This window comes from Chrysochloris asiatica, unplaced genomic scaffold, assembly GCF_000296735.1.
Source record: "Chrysochloris asiatica unplaced genomic scaffold, ChrAsi1.0 scaffold00126, whole genome shotgun sequence".
NCBI lineage: Eukaryota > Metazoa > Chordata > Mammalia > Afrosoricida > Chrysochloridae > Chrysochloris > Chrysochloris asiatica.
Window position 1 is genome coordinate 8,090,364 of NW_006408644.1, and position 26,915 is coordinate 8,117,278.

The window sequence follows — 26,915 nt, forward strand, 5'->3', positions numbered from 1 at the left end:
CTTTTAGTATTCTTTCCTTGTCTTTGATTTTGGAGAGTCTGATTATTATATGTCTTGGGGACTTTCTTTTGGGGTCTATCCTTTCTGGGGCACGTAGGGCTTCTTGAATGTTTATCATCTCGTCTTTCAAGATGTTAGGGAAGTTTTCTTCCAGAAGCTCCTCAACTATCTTCTCTGTTGATTTCTTTGATTCTTCTTGTTCTGGAATGCCAATAATTCTTACATTATTCCTCTTCATGTTATCCAACATGAATCTTAGACTCTCTTCTGATTATCCTTTTAGCTGCTTGCTCTTCTATCTTGGCAGTATTGAGAGATTTGTCTTTCAGCTCACTAGTTCTGACTTCCATCTCTTCTAGTCTGCTCTTCGCACCTTTCAGCCTGTTTTCTAATTCTGATATCTTGTTATTGATCACCTGGACATCTTTTTGCAGGTTTTGAATTGTTTCCAGTGCTGTGTCAATCCTATTAAGATTGTTCCTGCAGCATTTTCGTTACTTCTTCCTTATTTTCCTGGACCCCTTTTCGGAGTATTTGAATTTGTTTCCATATCAGTCTTCTGAATTCCCTCTCGGCATATCTAGAACCCGCTCCTCCTCCTCTATGAAGCCTTTGTCTGTCTCTAGCTCATTTGCATGTGCTGCTCTTTTCTGCTTTTGGACATGCTTCAATAATGTTAATTTTTTCTTATTGGGCGTGATTATTCTTATTTTATTATAATTATTGGTAATATGATCAGAAGATAGGCAGCGGGCAGGCTGCGGGTGGGCAATTTGGGCCTCAGTTGGGCCTGGACCTCGGCCGGCCGTTTGGGCCTTGGGCGGGTAGGTTGAGCCTAGGGTGGGCGGTTTGGGCCTCTGGGGGTCTGGGTGTCAGCAACCAGGCTGCAGGAGCCTTGGACCTCAGGCAGGCGGTTTAGGCCTCAGGGGGCTTGGGTATTAGCAGCAGGGCATTGGGCGGCTTGGGCCTCGGTGGGCGGGTTGGGCGGATTGGGCCTCGGGCGGCCTGTGCCTTGGGGACAGGGCTACGTGGCGGGTTGGGCCTCAGGGGCCCTGGACCTCGGCGGCGACCGGGCTGTGGGCCGCCTGGGCCTTGCTGCGTCACCCTCCTTTTCTTAATTGCTGATCTCCCATTAACATGAACTCACTCTTCCCTAAGGTTCCTTTCTAATCTTTTGAGTTGTTTTTATTTAGGTCCCATATAGATACTTAAAAGAGCATAATGCTTATGGAAAACATTTTTACTTGTTCAGCTAAACTATTAATTTAAGAAGATTTCAAATTTATTTTTGGATTAATATTTGAAGATTATCTCAGGCCAGTAGCTTCAGGGATTTATCCATCCTTCGTGACTAAAAAGTTTGTATTCCACAAGAATTTGAAATTCTTTTGTGTATGTCACCCCTTTTGATCAGTATTCTAAAGAATGTTTTATCAAAATGTCCAATAATTGGTAGCCAGGCACCGTCCAGTTCTTCTGGTTTCATTACAAAGGAAGCAGTTGTTCAAGAAGGCAATTAGCTACATACTCCATGTTAAGTGCTATCAAGTCAGTTCTGACTCATAGCGACTCTGTATAGGGTTTCCGAGGAGCAGCTAGTGGGTTTGAACTGCTAACCTTGTGGTTAGCCATCCAGTGTTTATCCTACAGCACCACACCACGACTCCTGAGACATTTCTACTTTCTTATCCTGTTTCTGTCTCTTCCTCTGCTGTTCCAGGTGACTAGAGACTAATTATTGTACTTTGAATGGCCCTTTAAAGGCTTTTAAGACCCTAAGCACTATGCATAGAACTGGGAGGTAGAACAGAAACATTAGACAACTGGCATGTCCCATAAAACCATGACCCTAAACCTCCAAATCATGGGACCAATTTCTCTGAAGTGTTTTGTTGTATATGATTAGCCATGGTAGCTAATCTGTTTTTGGTGGTGTAAATATATCTATTACATAACTTTTGCCATTTCAACTTTTTGCAGGTGTACAACTTATTGACAACAATTACAATAATTAGCAGTGTATAACCCTTCCCTTAATCATTGTAATTTTTCTATTACTATTAACTCTCCTTGGCTTCTCTCTTCTGTTTCTGGTAAATCACTGAGTAAACTTTGGTCTGTATATTATTAGCCTTTCCTATCTTTAAGTGAGGTCATATAATATATGTTCTTTTGTTATTGACTTATTTCACTCAGGATAATGTATTCAAGCTCCTTCCATATTGTAGCATGTGTGTAGCACTGTAAAATAAGCACTAGACTCCAAGGTTGGTGTGAAGCACAAGGTCAATGGTTCGAACTCTCCAGTCACTCCTCGGAAACCCTACACAGGGTCGTCATGAGTCGGAACTGACTCATGTTCTGTGTTCCATTGTATGTATGGACTACATTTTGTTTATCCATTCATCTGTTTAGATAGACACTTCGGTTGCTTCCACCTTTGGGCTATTGTGGATAGTGCTGCATGAACATTGGTGTATAAGTCTCTTTTTGAGTCTCTGCTCTCAATCCTTATAAGTATACAAATATGTATCACTTAATGTCCATGATGTGTTCTTTGAAATAGAACTTTATGTAATTTGGACATTGTGTGAATACCGTATTAAAACCTTCCTGTAGCCCACTTCCTGTTGGCCTCGTAGTTGCTATTGTAGCTGTTAGAGAAGGCTGGCGGAACAGGTACCTGTTTGTCATTGGAGACTTGTGTCTTGCTATATGACGCTGAACAGATTTTCATGGCAGAACTTTCAGACTAAGACAAGCTAGGAAGAAAGACCTGATGATCTACTTCTGAAAATCAGCCTATGTGAACTCTGTGGATCACTATAATGTGATCCCAGTTTGTATGGGATTGACAGGTGTTGATTGTCAACTCACTGGCAGCTAACAAAACAACAAACTCTTTGAATCCTGGTTATATATCAGTAAGAATAAGGATGAGTAAGTCTAATTCATGGGCAGAGAAGATAAAATAGGAAGAGAAGAGAGAAAATAACCAGTGAGAAGTAAATTATACAAAATGTCATAAAAGAGATTATGGTAGTTGAAACAACATGGTGAATATAAATAAGATCATAGGTGGGAGTATTTGTTGTTGTTGTTGGTATATGCCGTGGAGTAGGTTCCGACTCATAGCGGCCCTGTACAGGGTTTCTGAGGCTGTAAATCTTTACGGGAGCAGAAAGCCTCATCTTTCTCCTGCGGAGCAGCTGGTAGTTTCGAACTGCTGACCCTGAGGATAGCAGTCCGATTAGTAACCAGGGAGTATCGTTGATATAAATGGCAAATTATTCATTCCTTAATTTTTTCTGTAGCATCTTCTTGTGGGTATATTATGTGGTGAAATTAGGATCTGAATTTATGTGTATTCTCAGTTTACTTATTTTTTATTTTTTAAACTTATTCTTGTGAATTGAGGGAAGGTTTACAGAGCAGATCATCAATTTCACATTCAACAAATCTTATACTTTCCTTTATTACATACTTGCAATCTCCTCCTTGCAGCAACCATTAGCAGCATTTACCTCTATTCACTTGAACCACTGCATTCCTCTCTGTATCTTCCGCCATCCCCATCTTTCCTCTGCCGACCTCCCTCCCATTGTATATCACCTGCCCAGTCACCCAAGTCAAAATGTGTCTACCCTCTAGTGCATGAATCGTTTTCTCCTCCCCTGATAACCACCATAGATTGTTTCTTTTATCAAGAAACCCCACCCCTTCTTTTTTTTTTTTTTTTTTTGAGTACAAACAAAAAAACACGCAGGAATATGTAATCATTTAAACAACCAAGGGCACATTCTGGAAGCCAGCCTCCTGGCCACAAGCATATAGCCTTTCTCTTTCCAAAAGTTAAGAGTCCTCAGCTGCTCAATCTATCCATGCCATCACCTTTGCCTCCATCTCTGGTGTCGCTGCTTCTCTAGTTAGGGTCCCACATTACACTATGCTCTTCTTTCTTGATGGTCCTAGGGTCCTCTGTTCCTGGAATGTAAGATTAACTACTCCCCGCTTTTTGATGCACAACTTCTACCTTTACAGTTGTGACCATCACAGTTAGTCATGACAATAATTACTCACTATTAAATGAAATGAATTCTATCCCCATCTCCTTTCACCAGACCTGTCTAAGCAAGATGAAAACTATTTAATGGGGATTCTACCGTCCCCTGCATGCTCTGAAACTAAACTCCCTCTTGAAAACATCTAAGCCAGCTACTGTGTGCCGTTACAGCCCCCATCTCCCCCAGCCATTTAAAGTAGCCAATGTCTAATTGCCCATCCCTACCAACCCTCTGTACAAAGGGAATAGGTTTGATCCTTAATGTGAAGGCTCCTTCCCTCTCTGTTGGTATTTTGAGCTACTACATCCATAAGTATAGGTCAAGTTCATCAAATTGTAGCAATTTACACCTGCTTCCTTTATCAAATTTCTTTCTCTTCCTCTAATTGAGTTCTCATCATCAAGCCATTGAAGTTAGGTCAAGTGAATACTACCTATAAGTTTGGACGTTCTTGTGCGTCTCTCCTCACTTCATATTAGCTGGACACTTCACTCTCAATTCTAGCTCTCCGTGACTAAGTCATTGTCCATGGACTCAGGAGTTCTCAAGTCTCCTCAAAATGTGGACCAACCAGCCCTTCCTTTTCTCTCTCATCTCAAGGTCGATGGTAATCTATGGATTATGGTTGAACTCAGCACATATCTTCATTGCTGCCTTTTCCCCACTTCCACTCACATGTAGACCAACGTGGTCACCAGCAAGCTTACATGTCTGCTTGTGTGTTCCCTTTGAGTTTCAGTCATGGAGGAGGGTTTGTCCTGAAGGGACTTGATTGCTTGCCTTGATGGCTCCCTGGCAAACAGCTTGCTTGTTCTTGTTACAGCCAAATAGATTGCCCTTGTTTTGTTCGTTTTTTATTTTTCCTGGTGGTCTTTCTTTCAAGAAGTATCTTCTGTTCCTCTAGCTGCTCCAGGCTGGTCTGCATGTCTTTTCAAGTGAGAATGTCCTACTTCAGAAGGTTCTGGATGGGGCTCAGGTTTCCACCTAAGGTCCTATATACTACATAGGCTCCACAAGAAGCCTGTTTCACTGGGCAAGTTCTAGAACCCCTTTTAGGTATTCTAATCAGTTATAGGCTGAAGACGGGCTTACAAGCTTTCTGTAATCATGTTTACCAATATTCCTGTCTATCCTACTCAAGTGTCTATTTTACAATAATAGTAGGCAAGGGAAACCAGTATCTATATGGCAGCCAAGCATCTTAACATTATTTCCCCACTTTTACCCATTCAAGCTATGCCTCGATCCCTGTATCCCAGTGTCCAAGGTGGAGCATACATCCTAATTTAACTCTGTGCCATTTAGCCCATGAAAACCTACCTAAGTGTTTCCCTATCTACCTTGTTCTTCTACCACCTCCTGCTTCTTGTGTATTGCCCTCCCGCAAACTGAAGCTGTGGTGTGACTATCCCCTACCCTGTGCTCTACTGCCCCCTTCCTGCCACCCCTGGTAACCAATAAAGAAATTCTGTTTTGTCTTTTTTTTTTTTTTAGTACAGATACGTTTTCTTAAGCTTTTACAATAATGGTCTTATGTAATGTTTGTCCTTTGGTGACTGACTAATTTCATTCAGCATAATGTCCTCAAGGTTCATCCATGTTATGTGGTGGTTTGTGGCTTCATTGTTATTTTTCAAGGTAGCACAGTATTCCATTGTATGTATGAACCAGAGTTTGTTCATCCATTCTTCCATTGACCGGCACTTAGGCTGTCTCCATCTTTTTGCTGTTGTGAGTAGTGCTGCTATAAATATTGGTGTGCATATATCTACTCATGCTCTGGCTTGTATTTCTTGTGGATATATACTAAGTAGAGGAATTGCTGGATCATAAGGTATTTCTATTTCCAAATTTCTGAGGAAGTGCCATACTATTTTCCAGAGTGGCTGAACCATTTTACATTCCCACATTTTACATTCCCCACATCCTCGCCAGCATTTATTGTCCTCTGCTTTTTTGAACTTTGTGTTATTGCTGGTGTGGGATGATACCTCATTGTTACTTTCATTTGCATCTCTCTAAAGGCTAATGATCATGAACAGTTCTTCATATGTTTGTTGACTGCTTGAATGTCTGTTCATGCCCTGTGCCCATTTTCCAACTGGGTTATTTGTCCTTTTCTTGTAGAGGTGTTGCAATTTCCTATAGATTATAGCGGTTAGTCTTGTCTGATATGTCATTGCAAAAGATATTTTTCCGTTTTGTGGGCTCTCTTTTTACTCATTTGGGAAAATCTTTCGATGCACATAGGTTTCTAACTTTTAGTATGTCCCAATCATGTATTTTGTGCTCTTTTGTTTGTACAATTTTCGCAATGTTTGATAGTCCATGTGCGCTCATATTGTTTTTGTTGTTGCCATCGAGTTGATTCCGACCAATAGGGACCCTCCCTGTATAGGTTTTCCAAGGAGCAGCTGGTGAGCTTGAACCACCGACCTTGCAGATAAAATGGCTTTGCAGACTGGCGCATTAACCCACATAGGACACCCTTAAATTTGTCCCTATTTTTTTAATTGATGACCTTTATAATTCTGGAATTCACATTTAGGTCTTTAATCCTTATTGAGTTGGTTTTTGTATATGGTGTGACATAAAGGTCTTGTTTCAATCTTTTGCATATTGCTTTCCAGTTCTGCCAACACCATCTGTTGAGACTATCTCCTCCCCATTCAGTGTACTTTGGCCCTTTGTCAAAGATCAGTTGTCTGTATGTGGATAGGTTAATTTCTGGATTCTCAGTTCTGTTCCACTGATCTATATATCTTCATTGTACCCTACCAAGCTGTTTTGACCACTGTAGCCATGTAGTAAATTTTGAAATCAGAGAGTGAGAGGCCCCCAATGTGTTCTTCTTAAGCAGTACATTGCTTATCCAGGGACTCTTTCCTTTCCATATAAACTTTGTAATCATTTTTTCCATTTCTTTAAAGAATGTCATTGGAATCTGGTTTGGGATTGAATTAGATTTGTAGATTGCTTTGGGAAATAATGACATTTTCACAATGTTAAGTCTTCCTATCCAGGAACGTGGTATATTCTTCATTTTTGTAAGTTTCTTTTGGTTTCTTGTAGTAGTGTTTTGTAGTTTTCTTTGTATAGGTCTTTTGTTTCTCTGGTTAGATTTATTCCTAAATATTTCATCCTTTGGGTGGCTATTATAAATGACATTGCTTTCCTAATTTCCTTTTCAGCGCTGTCATTGCTAGTATAGAGGAATCCGACTGATTTTTGTATGTTGATCTTGTACCCCGCCACTTTGCTGAATCTTTCAATGATGTCTAGTAGTTTTTTTGTTGAGTCTTTGGGGTTTTTTTATGTATAGGATCACGTCATCTGCAACTAGAGTTTTACTTCTTCATTGCCAATTTGGTGGTGGTGGTGGTTGTGTGCTGTGGAGTCGGTTCCAACTCCTAGCGACCCTGCTTAGGGTATCCAAGGCTGTAAATCTTTACGGGAGCAGAAAGCCTTATCTTTCCCCCAGAATGGCTGGTAGTTTGGAACTGCTGACCTGAGATTAGCAGCCCGACTTGTAACCAATATGCTACCAGAGCTCCTTTCTGTGCCAATTTGGATGTCTTTAATTTCCCTGTCTTGCCTTACAGCTCTGGCTAAGTCTTCCAACATAGTATTGATTAGGAGTGGTGACAAAGGGCATCCTTGTCTGGTTCCCGTTCGCAAAAGGAAGGCTTTCAGTTTCTCTCCATTGAGAGTAATGTAGGCTGTTGGTTTTGTATATATGCTCTTGATTATGTTGAGGAATTTCCCTCAATTCCTACTTTGTTGAGGGTTTTTATCAGGAATGGATGCTATATTTTATCAAATGCCTTTTCTGCATCAATTGATATGATCATGTGGTTCTTTTCCTACATTTTTTTTTAATGGTGGATTATATTGTTTGTTCTAATATTGTACCATCCTTGCCTCCCTGATATGAATCCCACTTGGTCATGATGTATTACTTTTTTGATGTGTTGTTGAATTCTGCTGGCTAGGATTTTGTTGAGAATTTTTGCATCGATGTTCATGAGAGACATTGGCCTATAATTTTCTTTCTTATTGATTTCCTACCCTGGATTTGGTATGAGGATTATGCTTGCTTCAAAAATATATTAGAAAGTTTACCATCCTTTTCTATATTCTGGAATAATTTGAGTAGATTTGGGGACAGCTCTTCCCTGAATGTTTGGTAAAACTCATTAGTGAAACCATCTGGACCTGACCTTCCTTGGGAGTTTTTTGATGACCTGATCAATTTCTTCTTTTGTTATAGGTCTGTTCAAGTTTTCTATTTCCCCTCAGTTTATTTTATTATTACATTTTTTTCTCTTTTCTCCCCCTCTGCTACCCCTAAAGTTTCTTATGGGTACAAAATGAAAACTTTTTTTTTTTCCCCCAGGGTACACAGTGTCATCTCCAAGCTTTGTTGTCTCTGTATAAGTTCTTTGTTCCTACTTTGATTTCTGTGTCCTTGCCTATAAGGAGGAAGGTAAGTAAGAACATAAGTCATATTGAGGTTGAAATATGTTGCTTTTGATAACATTAATTTACAAATTTAGAATGAAATTTTTGTCTTATCCTGGTTTAAGATATATGCCACTGTCTTTGCAACGTTTTTGTGGGGCGGGGATTGGTACTTTGTGTACATTCCATTTGATATACAAGAATTAATAAAAAGGTGTTGCTACAAAATCATATGGTTGTTAGGTGCTGTTAAGTCAGTTCCTACTTATAGAAAACCTATGCACAGCAGAACAAAACATTGCCTGGTCCTGGGCCTCTTCACAGTTATGTCATGTTTGAGATCAGTGTGTTGCTGTCACTGTGCCAATCTATCATGTTGGGGGTCTTTTTCAATGACCTTCCACTTTACTAAACACGGTGTCCTTCTCCAGGCATGGTTTGTATGTCCAATTTAGGAAAGATGAATTCTTAGTAGTCTTGCATCTAAGGAGCACTTTGACTATACGTTTTCAAGACAGATTTGTTCTGGCAGTCCAAGATACTTTCAATATTCTTCACTAATGCCATAATTCAAATATATCAATTCTTCTGTGCTCTTCCTTATTCATTTTCTAGCTTTCATATGCCTATGAAGTGAGTGAAAATACCATGACTTGGGTCAAAATCATAGAAAACTTTATGAAGCAAAAATACTAAAATGTGAAGCTATTGTTTCTCAACAAATCCTTCATCTAAGTCTGTAACATCTAATGTTCTGAAAACATTATTCCCATGTCTCTATGTCTTCCCTGAAGATTTCTGCGCTTTTCAATTTATACCAGCCAAGACAGCAGTTTGGCATACCTGAGAAACTCAAATCATGTTCCTTTGAAATGTTCTTTGCATTTTGGGAGCAAACTGAAGTCTGAAGGGTGGATGGGGTAAGGTTTCCCAATGAAATTCTTGTAGGACAGCTTTTGCTACTTTTGACAAATGAGCAGGAGCATTGTTATGTTGGAATAAAATTATTTGACTCAACTCTCCTGGACTTAATCTCCCCAGTGCAGTTTTGGTCTTACTAGAACTTCTTCCTGTTAAGCCTACTTGACTACCCTGTGTCCTTCAATAAAATCTGTAAAGACTCTCCCTTTGGAGTCCCAAAGAAATAGTTACCATAACCTCTGAGCTGCCCTCTCTGCCTTGAACTGACCCATCAGATCCCTCTAAAACCACAATTTTAAGTAGACTTTTTATTTGAAGTCAGCTTAACAAGACTTAGACAAGTATATTACTGAGAGAAAACTGGTCTGCAGCCATCCACTGATTACAGAGACATATTTACACATGATTTGTTGAGAATAAACCTGTGCGTACTTAAACTGGAACTACAATAGCAATCTTTTTGACTTACGCTTGTATTTAATGAACTCCCAATCAGAAAGAAAGCCAAAACTTTAGTTGGATTTGAATGGGTGTAAAATATTTTATAGTTAATATATTTCAATTAATGAAAAGTTTTAGATTTTTATGTTCTCACTTATTGGTACCTCTCTTATGTATTTTACATTCAAATTTATAGATCTATTTTAAGAATTCAGGGAATTTATGGCAGGCGGCTCTGATTGCTGTGAGGCAAAGGAACACGGAACCTTCTCCACTCTCTCTAAAGTTGCCATTAGGGTCGGCTAAAGTACGTTCTTTGAAAAGAGTGAGTATCTAAAACTCCAAAGTCTTTTGTTGCCTTCTTTTAATGAATCCAAACAATACCCATTGAGCTGTTGGAGGAGAGTATCAATATTGAAATGCTTTTTAATTATTCAGCATTTTACATAAATTACATTCAGACTTTGTTAGTTGAACCCCTTAACAACTACTTCTGCATTTATAATTTATATTCTGTTTAGTGTGCTGATTGTTTTTTTTTATATCTCTTCTATAGAAATGGAATTCTGACTCAATTATACCAATGCCAAACTCCAGTAGCTATGATAAAGAATGTGGAAAAAAAGAAATAAGTCTTTCTGATTTACTCAGTAACAGTGGATCGTTTCCAGTAGAACAGCTTCATAATTTACCTCAACTCTTAGAAAACATCCATTGCTTAGAGGTATGTAACTGAACCACATGTATACTTAATTTTCCATTTGGTCTTCATTTTTTAAAAAAATTATTTTATATTTGATCTTCTTATATATTTTCTACTTAGTTATTTCCTTGTTTCTCTGGTTCACTTTTCATATACTTATAGTTGACCAGCTGTTCTGTCTTTGCAGCTGCCTAGTCAGATGGGCTCCATACTGAACAATTCACTGTTACTTCACTATATTAACTGTATCAGAGATGAGTCAGTTTTACTGAGATTCTATCACTGGTTGAGTCAACTATTACAAGAAGGTAAGAATTGACTACTCATAAGAATTAGATGAGTGAGAAAGGAGCAAGACAGTTTACAAATTTGTTTCTTTCATAAGATTCCAAATTCTAGACAGGAAGACCTTTCATATGGTGTAGTTATTTATTTAGTAATCATATATTTAAAGCATGAATGCTTCCTTTATTGGAATTTTCAAGAGCAGTAAGAGAGAAAGTGTGTTATTTTGGCTTCCTGAATTTCATTAAGTGACTTTACTTTGTTGATGGTCTCAACTCAAGGCCTCACTCACCATCTTTGTATGTCCAGAAACTTGCCTGTAAGTACCCAGAGTCCATCAGATTAATGCTAACCAAACTCACAAGAGACCATTGTATAAGCCAGAATGTCAACTTATTATTTTATAATAGAAATAATATTTTCTGGTTGCCAAAATGTTCATGTTTGCCAACTAGAGCATCCCCTCTGTACATATCAGTGTATGTAGGAGCCAAATAAGTTTCCACTTACTACATTTCAATATTGTCTATTCCTGCCACTATTAGATGATACCCTGTTTACCCTAGTTGAAGTTTGGGTTATTCTCAAACTTTTTTCATTGTTGCAAAATAGTCTCAAACTTTCAATTCACACATTCATAGTCTCTTGGATTGCTATGTGACAAAAGGCTTATCATATACCCTAGTTGTGAATTTTACCAGTTTATGTTTTCATTAAAATATTTGTCTTATATTACCATGTTCTTGAGGAGCATCTCACTGTCACCTCCACATACATGTTAACCATTTATACTGTGAGTTAGACTTGCAGCTTGTTTATATTTATCATTTATTTTTCACTTTAGAATATCTAGAATTATGTTTGGCGTAGTTTTCATTGTTGTACAACCCTGCTAATATTTAATATTTCTGCTCTAGAATGTCTTTGGTACAAGGTGAATAATTATGAATGGAAAAAACAATTTACCAGCTTACTGGACTCTGTCATCAAGGCACAGTGCTTTTTGCAAGTAAGATTCCACTGGTTTCCAAAAGACTCCACTATTCTTGACTAAAATTTACTGAGATGTTCATTAAAGCCCTCTTCTTTAGAGCTGTGACATTTTTGTTAATAATATATACCCAATTTGGAACTCATAATAAATAGAAGTGAATTCTACTTTGTATTGGTAGGTTTGAAAGAAGAATTTGCTAAATTGTACAAATAAGGGGGCAAGCTGTAATGTGGACAACCAAATGAAGATACAATCCAATCCATCCAATTAATTGAAGTAGTCAATCAACACATATTTTTTAATGCCTAGTATGTTCCAGCTACTGTTCCATTTGGCCTGGGTAGCCCTGAGTAGTTGCAACTCTGATATTAGCACCTTCAAGAAGCTTTCACTCCTCACCCCAGTTTGGGTTAGGTATTTGTCCTGTGTGTTCCCAAAGCTCTCAGTGCTTACCACATTCAACATCTTTTCTATATATCATGAGCTCCTGGCAAGCAGGAACCATGTTTTAATTTTTCTTCATTTACAGGTACTCAGTTTTGTGCCTGGCACATAAATAATGTTTAAGAAATGCTGAATAAATTAATGAGTTGGTGTGAAACCGTTGTGTTGGATGTGAATGATGGTAATGAAGATGAAGGGAAGAATCAAGTTTTGTTTTTGTTTTGTTTTGTTTTTTTGCTTGTGAGGATAATAGCATTCATTGAGAAAAAGAATATAGGAGGAGAAGGTTAGGAAGGAAAGATAAATTTGATTTAAAATACATTGATTCTGAGATGCCTCTGAGGCATCTAAAAGATGATATCCAGTTGGCAGTTAGATAAGTGAGTCTAAAGCTTTAGAAATCAGATTTAGGTTAGAGATATTGATTTAGGGCTCCATGTGATATAGTGGTGATTTTAGCTATGATAGGGATGGGATTGTCCAGAAAATTTATATCATGAAAGAAGGTCTAGTAGAGTCCTGGTACAGGATGACAGTTTTAAAAAAAGAGTCCTGGATCCTCACTTTGGTGAAAACATAAGTCTCCTAGTTATGTGGACCTCTCTAAATGGAACTTCCCAGAGTTTGCGTTGGTCTAAAGTATCTAATGAAATTCTAGCCCTATTATGTATGGAACGTAAATTGTTTATTGACTTACGTTGTACCCCCAAATAATAGTTTTATTCATCTTATAAAAATATTCTATAACTTGACTTTGTATCTTCTTTCCAACTGATGAAGTTTTATGAGATCTGAAAACTATATTGATAAAGATAATCATATATCCAGATATTAAATATTTGATCCTTTAATGAGAAAATATGGCACCCCAAGGTTTTATTATATTGATAACCAAAAAATTAGTCTAAGTGAAAAAATCTATAGTAAAAAAACTCTTTAGAGAGTTCCTTATATGAAACTAATATTTTGCTATTGATTTAATGTTATAGGAGGGGTTTTATTCCTGTGAAACATTCCTATATAAGAGTCTTCCTCTCTGGGATGGCCTCTGTTGTCGGTCACAGTTCCTTCAACTTGTGAGCTGGATTCCTTTTAGTAACTTCTCTGGTACGTACCATGAAAATTGGGTGCTATTTAATGTAATGTTCCATATATAAAATGATTTTAAATATTTCTTTTAATTCCTAGAGTTGAAACCACTTGTTTTTGATCATCTAGCAAGTCTCTTCTTTACATCGACTATTTATTTCAAGGTAGTAAAAAAAAAAGCATCAGCTTCAAATAGGAAGTGTTAATTTTATTATCAGTGTTATATTGATTACAAATCCATGTTATAGCAGTGCTTTTCTAACAGGATTCTCTTAGATTTTAAATTTGAATTGTTGCATCACTCAACTCAAATATAGTAAGATTTTATTCATTCACTCCCCTCCAAGAGTTGATGAATACATAAAATGTTCTCATTCTTAAGTTTTTCTCCCATATAATTTACCCTGAGGTGTTTCCACTTACAGATGAGAAAGAGAATGGAAAAGTGGCAAACATGTATTAATAAAAACAAACTAGGAAACATTTTGAGATTTATGTTTTTATGGCTATGCAAAGCATTTATTGAGAATAGACTGTGTGCTAGGCACTCTTCGTGGCACTGGTAATACAGTAGTGACTGAAGCATACAAAACTCCCTGTGACTTTTGTATTGCATACTTATGTGTATTCATTTATAATGTATATATATACATACTGTATATATAAACTGTACTTATGTATACTATATTCATTTCTGTTCCAATCTTGTGTGATGGAACTGTATTACTATGAGGTGGCATCAAACAGATCATGGAAAAATTGAGCTAAGGGGACTTTAGATCCAGAGAGGGAGAGAGACTGTGTGCTGAAGACTGGGGGTGGGGGTAGTGTAGGGGGTAGGCTTGCAGGGTATACCCTTTGGTTAGTTGGTGATGCATGAAGGGGATTGTAACCATGGCATTGAAACGATATACGATAGAATGAATGTAAAACTAATGTTCTCCCATGTAAACTATCATATAATTCACAATAAAACACTAAAAAAAAAATTGAGCTAAAAGATAATGGAATTTTTCCATCCACTTTTTGAAGCCTCCTTTTATTTTGGAGTATTATTTCCAAAAGGACCACTGGTATCTATGAGTTCTCCTAGCTGAGTGAATCTGAGAGCCACTTTCTTAAAGAGTGGCTGGTCCTATTCCAATAGAGTGACAACATTTCTATAAGTAATGTATCTTTTACAACTTTTTTTTACTTACTGCTCTTGGTCACATTTACAAGAAAAATACCTTGTCCTGTTTAGTGTTTGTTATAATTAAATGACACTTTTTAATTTTTTTTTTGCAGTTTTTTTTAATGTTTTATTGTGAATTATGTAATAGTTTACATGGGAGAACATCAGTTCCACACTCATTGTATCGTATATCATTTCACAACATGATAGTCCTGTTGTAGCACTGTAGGATAAGCTTTGAGCTACTAACCACAAGGTCAGCAATTCAAACCCACCTGCTGCTTCTTGGAAACCCTATACAGAGTCGCTATGAGTTTGAACTGACAACGAAATTTAAAAACAGCAGCATGATAGTTTTATTTATAGTTTTCTGGATTTTTTTCCCCAGAAAGCTTCATCTTTATTGACACATTTTCCCACAAGAAAAGCAGCTCAGAAAGAAGTCACTTGTTTTGCTTGGAATGAATGAGAAGTCCATGTGATTGCATTCCTGATTTTTACTAAGAAAAAGCACCAGATACAATTGAATTGATTGTCACATTTTTAAAAGACAATAGTGACTAACTGAAACTCACCATCTCCACACCCTCATCTACCCAGTCAATGTCAAATCATCATCAGTTTCCTCAAAGTCACAGTGTACTCTAGTCCTGGTGTGGCGCTGTAGGATAAGCACTCAACCACAAGGTCGGTTTGAACCTGCAAGATCAGCCACTCTCGGAAACCCTACACAGGGTCATTATGAGTCAGAATCAACTCAACAACAACATTGATACTGAAATTTTCAAGGAGGAAAATATTACTACAAATGTGTGAGTGGAACCCAAATGAAGCTCTTTCCCTGTAATTTCCAGTTTTCTGTTCAGTCCATACTGGAGAGATACAAGGATAGCCGCCTTTTTGGTTTCCAAGTTTTATTCAAGGACTTAATACAAAATATTCCGGATAAATGGATTTTAATCCTCATCTTCCTCTTCTTCATCCTGGTTAATCTGGAAGTAACGTAATTCATAACTTTCTGTGCTGTTAGCAACTAAGTGCAACCAATCACATAGATTATTCTTCTTCAAATATTTTTGTGAGATATTTCAAATACCTTGTGGGAAAAGACACCTCAGAGGTTACAGTAATCTTGCTCTTTTTTCTTTCAATATTTACAACCCCTCCACTGAGATTACCAGCTTTCCCATTCACTTTGATTCTGAATTCTTGAAGAAACTGTTCAAAATTGGCAGCACCCACAATTCCATCTTCTGGATGGGTTCAGTCAAGGGTGAACTTCAGAGGCTGCTTTTTTTTTTGCCCCTCCTCGCCACAAGCTTTTTCACAGATGCCATGGCAGCAGTGGAGGCAGAAAGCTCTATTTTTAGTTTTATAAGGAATGGTTTTCCACATCAGCTGTGCCATTCTCACCAGCAATAGATAAGGGCTTTGATTTCCCCACGTCGTCATCAACATTTGTTATTTTCTGTTTTTGTTTATCTTGACTATCCTGATGGGAGTGAAGTGTATCTCGTTTTCATTTGCATCTCTGTGACAAATAACAACTTTGAGTATCTTTTCATATGTTTGGTGGTCATTTGAATGTCCTCTGTGATGAAATGCCTATTCAAGTCCTTTTCCTATTTTTTGATTAAGATATATATCTTTTCATTGTAAAGTTGTCAAAAGTTTTATATATATTTTGGTTATTAGTAATATATAATTTGTGTATATTATCAGAGATGCATGTTTTCTGAAGATATTCTCCCAGTTGGTAGCTTGTCTTTCACTTTTTTGGTAAAGTCTTTTGATGAGCAAAAGTTGTAATTTTTATGAGATCCTGATGTATTGCACTAGGCACATTTGCTGTATAAAAGGTCTTATATTTACATTTTAAGGACAAGAGTGTGCCTGACCAAAGCTATGGTATTTTCAGTCACCTCATTTGATGCAAAAGCTGAATAATGAATACAGAAGATCAGAGAAGAATTGACACATTTGAATTATGGTGCTGGCGAAGAATATTGAATATACCATGGACTGCCAGAAGCATGAACAATTCTGTATTCGAAAAAATAACGACCAGTTTGCTTCTTGGAAGTAACGATGGTGAGACTTTGTCTCTTGTACATTGGCCTTGTTATCAGGAAGGACGAGTTCCAGAAAGACATTATACTTGGTAAAATGGAAGTTGACCAGAAAAAGAGGAAGACCCTCATGGAAATGGATTGATACAGTGGCAACAACAATAGGCCCAAAGATAACACTTAATGAGGATGGCAGAAGACCAGGCAGCCTTTTGTTCTTTTGTGCATAGGGTCACTATGAGTCTGAACCGACTCTCTGGCACCTAACAACATTTATTTTTTATAATATTTTAAATGGCATCATTGTTGTTAGGTGCCATAGAGTCGGTTCTGATTCATAGCCACATCTACCCTATGCACAACAGAACGAAATACTGCCTGGTCATGTGCCATCCTCACAGTTGTTTCGACTGCCCACTGCTGCTGCTACAATGTAAATCCATTTCATTGGGGTTCTTCCTGTTTTACACTGACCCTCCACTTTACTGAGCATGATGTCCTCCTGATAATATGTCCAAAGTATGAGAGGCAAAGTCTTGCCACCCTGGCTTCTAAGGAGCATTCTGGCTGTACTTCTTCCAACACAAATTTGTTTGTTCTTCTAGCAGTCCATGGTACTTCTAATATTCTCCAACACCATAACTCAAATCTATCAATTCTTCTATGGTCTTCCTTAGTCATTGTCCAACTTTCACATGAATATGAGGCTACTGAAAATACCATGGCTTGGGTCAGGTGCACCTTAGTCCTCAGTGACATCTTTGCTCTTGAACACTTTAAAGAGGTCTTGTTCAGCAGATTTACCTAATGTAATACATTGTTTGATTTGACTGCTGCTTCCATGAGTGTTGGTAGTGGATCCAAGCAAAATGAAGTCTTTGACAACTTTAGTCTTTGTTTATCAAGGTGTTATTTACGGTTTCAGTTGTGAGAATTTTTGTTTCTTTACATTGAGGTGCAACCCCTATTGAAGTCTATGGTCTTTGATCTTCATCAATTAATATTTTAAGTTCTCTCACATTCAGCAAGCAAGGTTGTATCATCTGCATATCGCAGGTTGTTGAGTCTTCCTCTAACCTTGATGCCACGTTTTTCTTCATATGATCCAGCTTCTCAGATTGATTAAGTATGGTAAAAGAATACAACCATGGTGCACACCTTTTCTAATTCTAAACCATTCCGTATCCCCTTGTTCTGCTTAAATGACTGCCTCTTGGTCTAGTTTCCTCATGAGCACTATCAGGTGTTCTGGAATATCCATTCTTCACAATGTTATCCATAGCTTGTCATGATCCACCCAGTCAAAAGCCTTTCCATAATTAATGAAGGACAAGTAAACATCTTTGTGATAGTCTCTACTTTCAGACAAGATCCATCTGCCATCATCATCACAGTACATCAATTTTATACCGTAATCTATTTCATCATTTTGCTATTATTGTTTCTCATTTGTTTCTATTTTAGGTGTAGGTAACTATATTGAGCATCTTCATAGTACAGGTTTTTTTTTTCTTGTGTTGTATTATGCCTTTGGAACATGTTTCTAGGAGTTACATTATTGGGTGAAAGGAAAGGGTTTAAGCATTTTTATGACCTTGATACATATTGCTTTTCCTTTGTAGGATGCATATACAATACAAGTTCTTGGAAAGAAAGGGGATATAGTGGATCTGGGTACTTATGAAATAAGATTCTGCCAGCTTTGGTGAAATAATTAGAGTTTAAGGGACAAGACTAGAATAAGGGAGACCAACTAGTAATCTCACAGATATGAATGAATGCCTTATGTAGGGTGATTATAGTAGTGGCATTGGGATGGGAATGACTAAGTTGGACATTTTGAAGGGAAACAGTGACTGAATGTAAAGCATGAAGGACCCAATATGACTTCAAGATTTCCACCTGAGGATAGTAAAGGAACCAAGGATATTTTATCTGTAGGAAAAAAGACTATAGGATTTTCTGATTTCTTTTAAATATTTGAAAGGTTGTCAATAGAATCAGCAGATTTCTTCACTGTGGCTACATGAGGCAGTATTTTATAACAGGTAGCACATATGCAAAATACAGTGTCTTTGTTAAGTGCAGTTGAGTTAGTTCTGATTCATAGCAACCCTGTATAGGGATTCCAAGGAGCAACTGGTGGTTTGAATCGCCAGTCTTTCAGTTAGCAGTCTTGCGCTTATCCTATAGTGCCATACCAAAAGGTTGTACATTTGGTGACAGTGGATTAAGTCAAGCAGTGGTTTACTGATTGTCAGCATAGTTATGTAGAGAAGGCTCACACATAGAGCAAGGCCATGCTATTTAACATTTTTTATTTAACCCACATCTTCCTTTTCTCATAAACATAAAAATATCATGTCTTCCTTGAATGGGGGAGGGGTGTTGGTATAGAGTAGGTAGGTAGGGAATTAAAAATTTTTGTTCTCTAAGTATATCCCTGTAGTATTGGTTGCTGTTTTCAAAGAGTCGAATTCTTTGATTGGTACTCAAGTAGAAGATTGCTTTAGATGACTCCAAGGTTGCTTTTAACTCAGAAATATTTATAGCCTGAATGTGAGTTGTCAATTTCTAACAAATATTAATTGAACTGTTCTGTGAAGTAGCAATGAACACCCTATCACCAATATACTAAAACAGTATCTAGACTTTTTTTTTTTTTTTTAAGGATGTTTCAGAAAGGTTTCCTATGGCATGTTTGGGAAAGGTTGGATTACTTTCAACTTTATAAATAACTGTCTCATTATAAATGTCCCAGATACATTTCTATCATGATTATATCTTTGGTATGTAAACCAAGTCCTGGGAAATCAAGGCCTGGGCCTGAGAAAGGAAAAAGTTGAATTTTATTTTCCATAGTCATAGATGATAAGAAATTTTATGATCCTCCAAAAGGAGTACTTTTTATTTGTAAACCACAAGTAGAGAAGGTTGGGGAACTCATATCTATAGCAATTTTAAAAGATTTTTGAGAGGGGACAATAAGGAGAAAATGATGCTATATTGATTATGCAATCAATATAGGTTTTAAATTAATGTAATTTAGAAAAACCAAAAGGTGTTCTTAAGTTGATAGTTGGGGATAGCTCTGTAGCAGTAAAATGTGGTTCTTATAGAATAAATGGCAAATCTGTGCCTGTATTCATCTAGCTCCTGGAAACTGATCAAATAGATCATATTCTAAATTGGATGAAGTCCACCTGTATGCTCTGATTTTTGTTCTGTTAAATCTGAACAGCATGTTATGTCTGAATGATTTTATTAATGATTTTTTGTTTTGTTTTGCCCCCTCAGTGTAGTCTTCTTCAGTGTCTGAGAGAGCTACTACAGAATTGGCTGCTGCAACTTTCTATGGACATCCACATGAAACCTATGTTGAGCAGTCCTCTGTGAGTTATCTTTCAGTGTTTTACAAGAAATGATGTATACAGTTTTAATATGGAATTGGATAGTGTGATATGACCTAATTATTTCATATAAATATTTAAGAGTACTTTTCTAAAAGATTTTCTTGTTGTCCTGGTATGGTGCTGTAGGATAAGCACTAAACTATTAACCACAAAGTAGGTGGTTCAAACATACCAGCCACTCCTTGGAAACCCTACTATGACTCAGAACTGACTCAATGGCTCTTAACAATAACAACAATCCTATGAGGAAGGCTTATTCTCCTCTTTTTGAACTGCCAACTTTGTGATTAGCAGTCCAGTGCTTATCCTACAGTGACACACCGGAAGTCTTAACTATTTTATATAAATCAGAAAGCAACCCCTTAACCTCTAAATGACTTGCTAGAGTTACTGTAGCAAAACATTGGAGAGTTGAGGTTAGAATGTGCAACTTTTACTTCCATTCAGTTTTGCTCACTGTATAAAATGAATTCATTCTAATGTGTATTTTTGTAAAGTCAGTTTTGATGATGATTATGAAATCTGTAAGGTAATTTTGCGTTATTGTTGTTGTTGTTGTTAAGTGCCGTCAAGTCGGTTCCGACCCATAGCGACCCTGTACGTTATAGCTTTGTTTTTTATCATCTTCTGATATACTTTGCTTTTATGCATTAATTTTTCCTTTTGAGTAAAAAATGAGCCCTAAATTTATTGTCTATTATGTACTTTACCCGCAAAGTAAGAAGTGTTACAGTTTCAGTGCTCATCAATTACTAGACACTAATAATATGGTGACTGTTGTAGTTCCTTGCGGAACTCTGGTAGTGCAATGGCTAAGCACTCAGCTGCTAACCGAAAGGTAGGTAGGTTGGTAGTTCAAACCCATGGGAGATGTGGCTGTTGACTTCTGTAAAGATTTACAGCCCTGGGAATCCTATGAGCCAGTTCTCCTCTGCCCTACAGGGTGGGTTTATGTTCCCTGAACATTGGTAACATTATCTAAAGTCAGTGCATAAGTTAATTCTTACTTTCTCAGGTATGTAGTAGTAGAGTCGGATTGCTGATGATGTTCTATGATATGATCTTAACGGTTCCCTATGTTATGTTAAGTGCTGTCGAGTCGGTTCCGACCCATAGCGACCCTGAACAGGGTTTCCGAGGCTGTAAATCTTAATGGGAGCAGAAAGCCTCATCTTTCTCCCGCGGAGCAGCTGGTAATTTCAAACTGCTGACCTTGCGGTTCGCAGCCCAATTAGTAACCACTACGCTACCAGAGCTCCTTGGCTAAAAACTCAGTTTTCAGCTTAATCATGGAGCTTCAAAAAATAAAAGGAATTATAAACTCAAACACTGCTAGGAGTTTTCAGAAAAAAGGAGTTTTCAGAAACACCTGTGAACATTTTGTTATGTAATATCCAACTTTAGATTAGAAATTATGAACAGGTTTGCTATTCTTGATCTGAGTGTCTGTTTTCTTATTGTAGAAAGACAACTTTAGGTGAATCCATGAAGTCTGTGTCTAAACTGATTCACTATGTAAGCTGGCTGTCCACTAATGGATTGCGCTTGGAGAACAATAGTATTTTCTTGCTGCACTTCATTTTGGATTTCTATGAGAAGGTACAACCTATCCCATTCTTTCCCTATTTAGATTTCCATGATGGCTGTCCACTTTAATGGCCTATTAATTAAATTTTATGTGCAACCATTAATTAAGGTGGCTTGACCGTATTGGAATGCTGGTGTGACACTGTAGGATAAACAGTGGGTAGAACCCACTAATCTATTCCTTAGCTACTTTCCTTCACTAATATCTAGTTGCCTTATGTTATAGATGGTTAGAAGCATTCTCCTTTATTTTCTAGATTGCTTACATGGTAAATAACCTAACTAATGTGATAAATAATTGTTTATGGGGCTTGAGAAAGAAATGTTGCCTTTTTCTACTCTATCCCCTAACTCTAAGCCCTCTTCTCAGGAAAAAAATGAAAAATTTTAATAATGGTCTTGTAGAAATAATGCTCTGTGGGGAAGGTTGGTGTTTGCATATATAAATATAAATATAAAATCAGTGCCATCAAGTCAATACCAACCCATAGCGACCCTATGCACAAGAGAACAAAACACTGCCCAGTCCTATGCCAACCTCACAATATATATGTGTATGTGTGTATATATATTTTTTGGTAAGGTGTATTTATAAACAGGTTTATGGCAAGCCCTAATCTAATGTTGGAGTCTTGGTATGGCGCATAGTATAATCACTGAACTACTAATTGCAATGTCAGTGGTTCAAATCTACCAGCCACTCCTTGGCAGTCTTATACGGGGTCACCACTAATCTTATACAGACTCAAAGGCACTTAATAATAACAGCAACCTAATGTTATATTTGGAGTCTTGGTGTGGCACTGTGGGTTAATGCGCCAGACTGCAGTGCTGTTTGAACTGCAAGGTTCAAGCTCACCAGCTGCTCCTTGGAAACCCTATACAGGGTCGCTATGGGTCAAAACCAACTTGACGGCACTTAACAACAACAACAAATTTATATTTTGGAGTCCTGATGTGACGTTGTGTGTTAATGCAAAAGCCATTTGAAATTGTAAAGCCATTTGAACTGTAAGGTCGGCGGGGTCCGTGGTTCAAGTGCACCAGCTGCTCCTCGGAAACCCTATAGAAGGTCGCTATGGGTCGGAATCAACTCGATGGCACATAACAACAGCGTTATATTTTGGTTATATTTTCTTTAGGTGAACTTGTTTGAGGGATTCTGGGGAATAATCTGTGTACTAATGTTATTATTCTTCCCTAAAGGTATGTGACATATGTATAAATTATAACCTCCCATTAGTGGTGCTGGTTTCCCCTGGAGTCTTCTATCCTGCACTCTTTAGCCTGGATTCCAGTATTCTGAACCAGCTCTGTTACATTATGCACAGGTATTAAGGTTTCTCGCCGTTTTGTTTTGTTTTTTAATCAGCACATGATAATTCTATCTGTCTTCATTTTTTTCAACTATAATAGAATTAAATTTCTTATTTCTTTCCTGCCAAGGCCTATGGAAATAGAAGAGATGACTTTATTTTGGGATAACTATCATTTTAAAAATGTCACTACAGGGAATATGGACTGAAAATTTCATGGTTGAGGATCTTTTGCTTAACTCAGCATTGTTAACTGTAATCATTGTATATTATGGAAAAATTGGTCAGTTGCCAGCAACTGATTTAGGTCTATAGCTTCTCTGATAACAAGACAGAATATTTTCTGGGAAATAAGGGTAGCTATTTTGGCTCTGTGGATTAATGCGCCAGACTGCAAAGCCATTTGAACTGCAAGGTTAGTGGTTCAAGTTCACTAGTCGCTCCTCGGAAACCCTGTATAGGGTTGCTATGGGTCAGAACCGGCTTGACGACACTTAGCAACAACAACATTGCCTATTATATGAAACTGTCAGCATTATTTCTGATATCTTCTAATTCTTTTACTTGTAGGCTGAAATTACTCTTTTCAGTCTATACATTTAGACCCTTTTGGCATAAATTGTAGGCTTATTTTGGGATTAAAATACTTTAAATCTAATTAGATTGTAGTTGTCAGGCAAGAACCAAATTACATTTCTAAATTTCTCCTTCCTTTCTGCTATGTTTTTTTACTCACATGAAGAAATGGTGTTCTGTTACGACTGACTGCTATTATGAGCCTCTACTAATTTTTAGTAGGGAAACATTAAAATCATTTCCTTTACTGCTTTTTCTTTTTTATTGAAGTATAATTTACATGCAACCAAATGTACATCTTAAATGTACAATTCATTGTGGAGCCTCTTAACTTTTGTCCTTTGAGGAGAATATGTCATAAAAGGATAAAAACAGTAACTAGAGAGCTGGATATTTGTGTATCTAACATTTGTATATATTTACATTTTAAATGTAAACTTTTATTTACCATTACATTTTGAAGGCATTTGACTTTAAATTTCTTTCTGTTTGTTCTTTCCATTAGGTATCGTAAAAATTTGACTGCTGCAAAGAAAAACGAGTTAGTAAAGAAGGTACAAATTTGATCCTCTGTTACAAATCATCCTTGTTTAAAATTTGAATGTAGATAAATATTGGGGATAAGGAAAGGGAGAATAAGTGATTGTGACAACTTTTTTTTTTTCTTTCCCAATAGGCAAAATCCCAGTTCAATTTTAGCAATAAGATCTATCGCGAATTTAACCACTATCTGACAGCCATGATTGGTTGTCTGTGGACATCTAAATCCTTCCAGAAATGTTTCTACCATGATATAATAGATCTTGATGCCAGACTCCTAGAAGAAGCTGGAATAACAGAGTATAGAAGCAGTTTAAATTTAGTCCATCACCCTGCTCTATTCAGTTATGCAGTTTCCTTTCTGCTACAGGTAAGAGTATATAAACAATTTTTAGATCTTTGTAGTATTGATTTGAACTGCAAGGTCGGCACTTCAGCCACTCCTCTGAAACCCTAGACAGGGTCGCTATGAGTCAGAACTGACTTGATGGCACTTAACAACTACAACAACAGCACTTTTGTAACCGAAATAGGAACTACCATACATGTAGTGTGTCTCAATTGCAAGACATGTATTTGGTCATTTTTTCTTTTTGTGAGTACCAACTAAATTTTAGTCACTGTGCTTAAGCTGTAAGGAGCTCTGGTAGCACAGTGGTTAACTGCTCTGTTGCTAACTGAAGGGTAAGCAGTGCTAGCCCACCAGCCAGTCTGGTAGAAAGATGTGACAGTATGTTTCCATAAAGATTACAACCTTGGAAGCTTATGGGGCAGTTCTACTCTGTCATGTATGGTTGTTATGAGTCGGGATCGACTTGATAGCAATTGTTTTGATTTTATTTTGGTGCTAGGCTCTGGGGGAATAGAAGTTAAGTAAAGTGTCTGCTCTCCAAGAGCTTGGGCTTGTAGCAGAGATAGACATATAAGCAAAGGAGCTCTGGTAGCATAGTGGTTACAAATCGGGCTACGAACCGCAAGGTCAGCAGTTCGAAACTACCAGCTGCTCCGTGGGAGAAAGATAAGACTTTCTGCTCCCGTAAAGATTTACAGCCTTGGAAACCCTGTTCAGGGTCGCTATGGGTCGGAACTGACTCGACAGCACTTAACAACTACAACAACAATATGGTGAAGTAACAAAGTGTAGAGTTATGAGAAAAATAGGGCAGTGATTTGTTAGGTTCTGTTCCTAGTACCAAGCAAGAAAAGGCTTCATAGATATGGAAACACTTTAAAATCCTTATAGACAAGATGGAAAATGTAGGTTAGATAATATAATTAGAGTTGATTCTTAGCCAAAGACTGCTGATTTCATGGATTAATAATCAATATTGGAGTGGAGTGGGAGGCCTCTCAGGACTGTATCCTTACTGCTGTCAGTTTCAATTTTATCAGTGACTTAAGGTCTCTCCTGATGACCCGTCCAAAGGACGAGAGGTGAAGTTTCACCATCCTCACTTGTAAGGAGCATTCTGGCTGTATACTATAATTCATATGCATCGATTCTTCTCCAGCTTTCCTTATTCATTGTCCAACTTTCATATGACTATAAGACAGTCAGAAATGCCATGACTTGGATCAGGCACACTTTATTCCTCAAACTGGCATCTTTGTTCTTTAACACTTTTAAAGAGGTCTTGTGCAGCAGATTTGCCTACTACAGTATGTCATTTGGTTTCTTAACTGCTACTTCCATGACTGTTTATTGTGGATCCAAGCAATATGAAATCTTTGACAACTTCAATTTTTTTTTCCTTTTATCATGATGTTATTTATTGGTCCAGCTGTGAGGATTTTTATTTGCTTTATCTTGAAGTACAGTGCATGCTAAAGACTGTAGTCTTTGATCTTCATCAGTAATTGTTAGAATTCCTCTTGGCTTACCTAAGCAAGATTGTGTCATGTGATAGTAAAGGTTGTTGTTGAGTCTTCGTTCTATGTTGATGACATGTAGTTCTTCATATAGATTTGCTCAACATATAGATTGAATAAGTATGGTGAAAGAATACAACCCAAGCAGACACCTTTTCTGATTTCAGACCATTCAGTATGTCCTGGTTCTGTCTGAATGGCTGCTTCCGGGCCTATGTACAGATTCCTCTTGAGCACTATTAAGTGTTCTGGAATGCCCATTCTTTGCAATGTTGTCCATAGTTGCTATGATCTGCACAGTTGAATTACCTCTGCATAGTCAGTAAGTGCAGAAGAAAACGTCTTTCTGGTGCTTTCTGCTTTCAGCCAAGATTCATCTGACATCAATTATGATATCCCTCATTACATGTACTTTTCTGAATCTGGCTTGAATTTCTGGCATCTTGATGTATTGCTACAACCATTTTTTTAGTTAAATTCAACAAAATTTACTTGCATGTGATATTAATGATATGATTGTTCGATGGTTTCCACATTCAGCTGGGTCACCTTTCTTTGGAATGGGACAAATATGGAACTCTTCCAATCGTCTGTCTTCCAGATTTCTTGGCATAGACAAGTGACCACTTCCAGTGCTTCTTCAGTTTGTTGAAGCATTGCAGTTGGTATTATGTCAATTCCTTAAGCCTTGTGTTTCACCAGACACTCTCAGTGCGGCTTCAACTTCTTCCTTTAATGCTATCAGTTTTTGATCATATGGTACCTCTTGAAATGGTTGAACATTGAACAGTTCTTTTTGGTACAGTGGTTCTGTGTATTTCTTCCACTTTTTTGTTTTTTTTTAATTTAAAGGTTTTTATTGTGGATTGAGTGAAAGTTTACAGGGCACATCATCGGTTTCACATTCAACAATTCATATAACTTGTTTCATTACATTGATTATAATCCCCTCCATATACCATCAGTTAA

General features: G+C 37.4%; 1 protein-coding gene and 1 pseudogene across 1 annotated transcript in view; one reads left to right on the forward strand and one right to left on the reverse strand.

Annotated features, from left to right (window-relative positions):
• CENPI (centromere protein I) overlaps positions 1 to 26,915 on the forward strand; it is a 69,287-nt gene that overhangs the window by 33,323 nt on the left and 9,049 nt on the right. Inside the window, exons 6-17 of the mRNA XM_006869114.1 lie at positions 8,461 to 8,550; positions 10,084 to 10,212; positions 10,444 to 10,611; positions 10,778 to 10,898; positions 11,793 to 11,884; positions 13,303 to 13,420; positions 13,502 to 13,566; positions 19,943 to 20,037; positions 21,522 to 21,657; positions 22,852 to 22,976; positions 24,043 to 24,091; positions 24,214 to 24,447. Of these exons, the coding sequence (XP_006869176.1) occupies positions 8,461 to 8,550; positions 10,084 to 10,212; positions 10,444 to 10,611; positions 10,778 to 10,898; positions 11,793 to 11,884; positions 13,303 to 13,420; positions 13,502 to 13,566; positions 19,943 to 20,037; positions 21,522 to 21,657; positions 22,852 to 22,976; positions 24,043 to 24,091; positions 24,214 to 24,447 (1,422 nt within the window). The remainder of the gene's footprint in view (positions 1 to 8,460; positions 8,551 to 10,083; positions 10,213 to 10,443; positions 10,612 to 10,777; positions 10,899 to 11,792; positions 11,885 to 13,302; positions 13,421 to 13,501; positions 13,567 to 19,942; positions 20,038 to 21,521; positions 21,658 to 22,851; positions 22,977 to 24,042; positions 24,092 to 24,213; positions 24,448 to 26,915) is intronic.
• Positions 15,533 to 15,913, reverse strand: LOC102826919 (annotated as a pseudogene).